Here is a 6,999-nt window from a genome sequence, read left to right on the forward strand (position 1 = left end):
CACTGTCCCTTGAGCCATGCCCTCTCCTGTCTCTTCCTCCCCAGGCTCTCAGGGAAGCAACTTCCTCTCCACTCTGAAGGAGACACCAGCGAGATATCCTTTGTCGGCAAGGGGGAGCCCTGGTGGGACCTGAGGCCCCTTCCCTGAGGCGGGTCCCCACACCACATCCTGTAAACAGAGGGCAATGGGATAGAGCTGATGTTTGTCCTCTGGAATCCAGCGTGCCAGCTGCTCCTGTTCACCCCCAAGCTAGAGCCCATTCTGAATGGGCTGTTGTGGGGCCAGAATTGCCAAGAACTCCCAGGAGCACAGCCCCCTGAGATACCCAGCTCTCTGGACTGTGCCCTGTCCGTGGCTCTGGTATTTGAAACCCTCAGTTCCCTCTTCCGTCCATGACCCTGGGCTTGTCCTGCCCTGTGGGGGCTCTTGAACCCTCCTTGTGGCCCAGGAGAGGATCTGCTGAGATTATAGACGGTTACAAACTTACCTTCCTTCCGGGGGAGTAGCTGCACAGAGGGATGGGTGAGAGAGGCTGGGGAGGGAGGCTCCCAGCCCCGGTCCCGTGTGGGTCCTTGACTGCGCCGCTCACTGTGCTGGAGTTGGTGATCTGCTTCTTCTCCATCTGGTCCATCCTGGGCCTCTCAGGGTTTCACACTTACCTCGTCGCCTCCAACCTGACAACTAATGAAGATGTGAGTAAAGGCTCGAGCAGCAGCTCATCCCTGGGCCAGATCCTGGGATGGGGGCAGGGCTGAAGGAGCCTGGGCAGCCACAGTGCAGCCCTGACCCCCAAACTTCTGGGAAAATGCAGGCAGAGAGGCGAGGTAGCCCAGCATCTCCCTCCAGGGCTCAGGGCTGGGCTCTGGGAGACCCTGGGCAGGCCCCGAGGTTGCTTTCTCCCTAACCCCACCAGAGCAGCACTGACCCCATTGCTATACACTTGGCCGGCTCATTACCACTTCCAGAGTTCTTGCAGTTTCCATCCTCTCTTTGGGTCCTTTTGCCTCCGAGCTGAGTGACTTGCCCCAGGTCACCAGCTGGAAAGGGACAGAGCCAGGGTTGCACTTGGAAGCTCAGGCCCATCACGCTGTCCTTGTAGACAACAGCGATTCCACTGTTCTCAGGGAGTCCTGGGGCTCTCTGAGGCATCCTTAGTGAGGGGGGCGGTCAAGAGAGAAGCCTGAAGCTCCATTAGCCTCCCCACTCCCCCTGCTGCCTTGTAGATCTCTACCAACAAACCTTGTCTGTTGGAGCACCCACTATGTGCTGAGCCCTGGGCCAGACCTGACCCCTCCCCTCCCATCCTTCCAAGCAACAATAAATGAGAGCATCTGTCCCAGGGCTGGCATCTAATATTGCTCAGAGGCCCATGGACCAACGGAAAATACGTTCCTTGACCTCAGCCTGTCATTTGGAGAAAGGAACTTAACAGGCATGACAGAGTATCACATGCTGGGTGATTGGTACAGAGCAGAAATGACATCAGCCAGCTTCTCCCAAGGTGATTTCCTGGGGGCTGTTTCTGCAGGATATCACTAGGGGTTAAGCAGAAATGGGCGTCATGGCCAGATACATTTGGAAGACTCCACGGTGCAGTCAAGCCGGTCTCCTTCACTGCTGGTCTCCTCAGTGCCTTTGACAGCCAGCTCCGTGGAGCTAGAGAGGGGCAGGGTTTCATCTCATGCTTCGACAGCGTTGCTAGAGTTCCCTGGTTTTCAAATGAGAACTGAGACTCAGAAACAGTGCTCTGTCCGGGGTCACGAGCAAGTCTGGGAGAACCAGAGTTCACAGCTAGGTCAGCCTGAGCCCTGGGCCCTTGCACTAGCCTCCTTCCTGGGTGGCTGACAAGAGAAGGAATGATGCACCCCGAAAGCTTCCTCTGGAGGCATCTCTCTGGCTCTGCTCTGACTTCTGTCTTGGTCAGAGCCTCCTCTTCTGGGTGCCTCCCCGACACCCAGCAGACCCCCACATTCTCACGGAACGACTAAAGGGTAAAGGCACATTCCCTCCAATAGGCTAGCCAGAATTGGTTTCAGAATGTGCTGGTCTTCCCCAGCCTCTAGAAGGGGAAATGAAGGGAGTACCTGACTCAGAGCTCCTTCCTGCTTGCAGATCAAAGGCTCGTGGTCCAACAAGAGGGGCGGCGAGGCCTCCGTCAACCCCTACAGCCATAAAAGTGTTATCACCAACTGCTGTGCTGTGCTCTGTGGCCCCCTACCTCCCAGGTAAGCCAGGGGGTGTGTGTGGGAGGTCACAGGGCCTGGCCTGGCCAGTGTGTGCGTGTGGAGTGGGGTGGGGTAGCTCTGTGAGTCTCCTCTCAAAGAGGTTCTGGAATCACTGACCTCTCCACACCAAAGATGCCCTCCATCCATCATCCCCTGCTGTGTGGCACTTGTCCCAGAAAGGAATTCAGTAGGGTTGTAATTTGTAATCCTGTGTGCTCATTGTAGAAAAAGTTAAGTACAAAATATCAGAAAGAGTATTAGATATCACATGTAATCTTACTCCTCAGGGATCAGCACAATGAATGCTCTGTCTACCTTGAGGCACTCTGCTGTCCGGTGCTGATGGCTGGACTGGGTGGAGCCTCATCTCCCTCCTGGTGGCTCAGCTCTGCGGGGAAACGCCCCATCTGTCCGGACACTAGGGGGCGCCAGATGTCCAGATCGGGAATTCAATTGGAAGCCGTGGGGGCGGGTTGGGGGTGGGGTAAGATTTCCTCACACCTTCCCCACCTCCTCCCGCCCAATATCCCATATGCCTGTCACCTATCCCGCCCCTGGGGAAAGGACAGTACGAACTGCAGGATCTCCCAATGCCCTTTCGTCCTTGCTCTTCTCGCCTGCAGCTTGGGAGCCCGACAGAAAGCCAGGCAGTTTGAATTAATAGTGGATAAATTCTGTGGCCCAAAGCCAGGTGTCCAGAGTACAGAGAGGGCCCTTCCAGAAAGGAAGGGTCTTGAGCCACCAACTGGAGCAGCCTTTCTAGGGCTGGGTCTTGCCTCGTCTGGGAGATGGACCCAGCTGTCCAGGCCCTGGCCTGGAGCTGTGGTGTCAGGCAGGGCCCTCATGTGTCCCCCTCTTGTCTTTTGGAAGCCTGATTGACCGGAGGGGATTTGTGCAGTCCGACACCGTGTTGCCCTCGCCCGTCAGAAGCGACGAGCCAGCCTGCGGAGCCAAGCCCGATGCCAGCATGGTAGGAAGCCACCCATGAACTGGGCTCAGTACTTGCCACCTGCTGGCCTGTCTGCCCCTCCGCACTCACCTGCCACCCTCCACACCTGCCAGGACCTCCTCCCCATTCCACCCGAAGGGAAGCAGAGCCGCCCAAGACTGCTTGAGTCTTTTCGTATTTATTTCCCACCCTGCGTGGCTTTCCCCACACTGTGCCATGGCTGTACCCTCTGCTCCCCAGACCAGGCTCACACGGCCGGGGGCCCTAAGTTCCCCAAGCTGGTCAGTGGCAGGAGTGCCAGGAGAGAGAGGCCAGGGCCCCTGAGGCTGCCCAGCGGACCACGCCAAGCCTCTGCCCAGCCGTGCCCTGTGTGAGTGAGGCTGCAGACTGAGTGTGCTGCCTCCCGGGTTGGGGAGCTGCTGGGCCCTGCTGAGCCGGGGTCCGAGGGGGTGAAGCCGGACTGAGAAGTCGGCTCCGGACAGCAGGCTGTCGGAGAGGATGCCTCTGGGGGCTGCTTGGGCGTCTGGGCCCTTCCTTCCTTCTGGGAGAGCCGTCGTTCTTTGTTCTGTTTTTGTTTTTGTATGGAGTCGGCCAGTAGACTAGAGCTGGGGCTCCAGGTAGAGAGGGCGGAGTTGGGGGTGGGTGGGAGGAGCAGCCTGCGTCAGAGGAAGCCAAATCAGCCAGCCAGACACCCGAGACCTCAGCTCCTGCATGATTCCTGGGCGGCACACTAGGAAGGGGGAGCCTCGCCCCCCTCTGCCCACGGAGGGTTCTCCAAGGGCCCAACCTGCACCCCCCTCCACCTCCCTCCCAGGCCAGGTCTGGGGATGGGCAGGTTTTACTCATGCTGGCAATACTTGAAACGGGTTTATTAACGCTGGGTATTTTGCACAATTTTATAGACCTCTTTTCTACATAGCATTTTTTTTAATGGAAGAAAAAAGAAAAAGTCAGCCACATTGCTATCTTTGTAGTGCCAGGTGAAGGGTTATCAGAAGGCACCTTGGTTTTAATAAGTTTATTACAAGAGGCCTTCTGGCTGTGAGTGAGCGAGTGTGTGTGTGTGCACGTGTGGGTGCTCTTGTACGAATGTGGCTGGCTCCCACACCCCCTGGGTTGCCTCACTCTCTGCCATCGCCCTTGGGTAACAGCCGGTGGTGGCAGCAGCAGGAGCAGCCTGAGCCGTGGGGACGGGGAGTGTGTGCATTGGTCACAGGAGACCCCTGGGCTCCTGCTGCAGTCCAGCCCATCCTCCTTGCCCCCCTCCAAGGACCTCAAACAGTGGCCTGGACTCGGCCACCCAGCCCCCAGGTCAGGCTTCCAGCTGGGACCTGCCCAGACAGGCTGGGGCCTGGTCAGCTGGATGGGGTAATGGCTGTGGGGAGTGGCTGCCTCGCCACAGCCCCTCCTCCGGGATCTGAGTATGGGACCCAGCCCCAGGGGCTAGAGCGTGGCCAACTGAGGGCCTCCCTCCAGGAAGGACCAGGGTGGGCTGAAACGAGTGAAGGTTGGCCTAAATCTGGGCCAGAAACTTAGACGATGGCCCTCCTCTCCTGGGAGCGACAGTTTCTTGTCACAATAGATAGGAAATTGTCCCTCTGTCCCCCTCCTTGGCCCTCTAAGAGGGTCAAAGCCCTTGGAAAAGGACATAGGAAGTCCCCGCACCTTGTCCTTCCTTGCTCCAGAGGCTGGTGGGTCACAGGCAGCTGAGGAGTCACAGCCACCAGGAGTCCCCTCTGGGAGAAACCACTTCGCCCCAGCCTCAGGGCCCTGGGCCCTGCTGCAGTGGGAGTGAGGGGTGGGGAGGAAGCTGGCTAGAGGAGGGGACTCTGACCTGCCTTTTATTTAAGCCAGTTTTCTTTGTTCCTGCTTGTAATAAAATTTTTGTTTTTAAGAATTGATTTGCTTTGGTTTGGTTTTTGTTTGCTCTTTCTTTGCTGAGGCCCCAACTGGCAGCCCTCTGTTCTTTTAGCCAGACTTGGTCTTTCCTCTTCAGTTCAGTTTAGTCGCTCAGTCGTGTCTGACTCTTTGCGACCCCAGGGACTGCAGCACGCCAGGCTTCCCTGTCCATCACCAACTCCCGGAGCCTGCTCAGACTCTTGTCCATCGAGTCGGTGATGCCTGGGTAGACAGAAAGAGGGCAGGCAGCCCAGTGCTCCAGCTGAAGCTCTCTCCTGGCTGGAGTCTGCTTGCTGGAGGCCGAGCACAGAGGGCTATAGCTAGGCCCCCGCAGGCAGGGCAGAAAAGGCCATCTGGTCCTCTCTCCATCCCCTCTACTTTCTCTGGCCCTGGGGGCTTGCAACCTCTAAGTTCTTCTTTCTTTTCTGTCTTTCCACTCTGACCTCCAGTGACTGCTTAGCTAAGAAAATGTTTGTAAAGAAGTAGATTGCAGTTTGAGAGCCAGAGCCTCCCTGGCCCCCACCCCCACCTGGGCAGCAGGGCCCCACCAGACAGCTCGTAACCCTGGCCCACCTCTCTGGTATCTCCCCCAGGAGGACACCTGTCAGGATTTTGCCATCTCCTGCACAGCCTGAGGGGAGCTAACAGGCCTCTTTGCAGAGGGTTAGCTGGTAAGACTGTATCTCCCCCGTCGGCCAGCAGCACTGCCCGCTCCCCTCACAGACCATACCATCTTCATCGCATGCCTCGCCGCCCCCACGGGGCCCATTCATCTGTCTGGTGTGTGGTGCAGTGTGTGTGCTGGCGGTGGTAGGGCCCTCAGGACTGCCCCCCCATCAGCAGAAGGGCCGGGGCGTGGGCGCAGGGCTAGGAGCCGCCCCACCCTGGACAGAGGAAGTGGCTTCACGCAGAGCAGCTCTCCAGCTGGAGCAGGAGGTGAAGGGCGAGGTCGGGAGAGGATGGCACACCTGCCCTGGGGCGCTGGAGCCTGCTCTGGCGGGTCCTGGTGCGCAGGGGCCCTCGGTCACTAACTTGTGTCCTAGCTTTCTGTCCTGCTGAGCTTTTTCTCTCACCTGCCCGTTTTCTCTCCTGCTTGGTTGCCTGCTGCCCGAGCCTCGGCCCTTCTGTGGGGAAGACGCAGGTGCTGTGGCCACCCCTTCTCCCTGCCGGCCTCCTCTGTCCTCCCCATCGCGCTAACCCTCTCTCTTCTCCTCCTTTGCTGTCCTGCCCTGGATCTCCAGTGTATGCGGGGGCTTAAGGACCTCCTGAGGACCACTGCTCTCTGCCTCTCCAGGAGCGGCCTGGGGGGCGCCAGGCCCTCGGCACCTCCACCTGCCTAACCCGTGGCCCGTCTGCCACCGTCTGTGCCTACAGGGTCTGCCCCCAAGCCTGCCCCACACGTATTCTCTCTAGGGCCCCCCCAGAGGAGGCAGGGGTTGGCCTCTCTGCCCCTGCTCCTACTCCACGCGCACGGCCAGAGTGTAGAAGGCCAGAAAGCAGCTGTCAGCACAATGATGTCAGACTCTGCTGAAACTCGCCCTCCCCTCCTCCACCTTCCTTCCCCTTCCCCAGATCCGTCCAGAGTTAAGACTCTAGGAATCTTGCCTTACAGCCTGCCCACCCCCAGGATCAGGCAGAGCTCTAGTCTAGCTGAGCAGGTTTCTTCAGGAGCCTTCTGGGGTGTTGATGACGCTGCTGAACAAGTTTGGTGACTGTTCTGAGCATAGCTGGTTTGACACTGTTCCCACGGCACCCCCCCCACCCCCCACCCAGCAGGTAGGACGCAAGGAGGACGCTGTCCCTCTTTGCTTCAGGCACCGAGGGGCGGGCTAGCGCTGACAGCCCCAAGCTCTTTAGAGGAACTGAAGGCAACCAGGCGGGCCTAGGGAATCTGCTGAGCCCATGGCGGGATGGGGGGGGGGGGCT

General features: G+C 58.7%; 1 protein-coding gene across 1 annotated transcript in view; it reads left to right on the forward strand.

The window, feature by feature from the left end:
- Positions 1–6,220, forward strand: part of ZDHHC18 (zinc finger, DHHC-type containing 18) — a 23,409-nt gene extending 17,189 nt beyond the window's left edge. The window contains exons 5-9 of the mRNA XM_010830112.1: positions 45–93; positions 590–692; positions 2,113–2,225; positions 3,096–3,195; positions 5,667–6,220. Coding sequence (XP_010828414.1) covers positions 45–93; positions 590–692; positions 2,113–2,225; positions 3,096–3,195; positions 5,667–5,708 — 407 coding nt within the window. The 3' untranslated portion in view covers positions 5,709–6,220. The remainder of the gene's footprint in view (positions 1–44; positions 94–589; positions 693–2,112; positions 2,226–3,095; positions 3,196–5,666) is intronic.
- Positions 6,221–6,999: the final 779 nt, after the last annotated feature.

Source organism: Bison bison, unplaced genomic scaffold (assembly GCF_000754665.1).
Source record: "Bison bison bison isolate TAMUID 2011002044 unplaced genomic scaffold, Bison_UMD1.0 scf7180017864516, whole genome shotgun sequence".
NCBI lineage: Eukaryota > Metazoa > Chordata > Mammalia > Artiodactyla > Bovidae > Bison > Bison bison.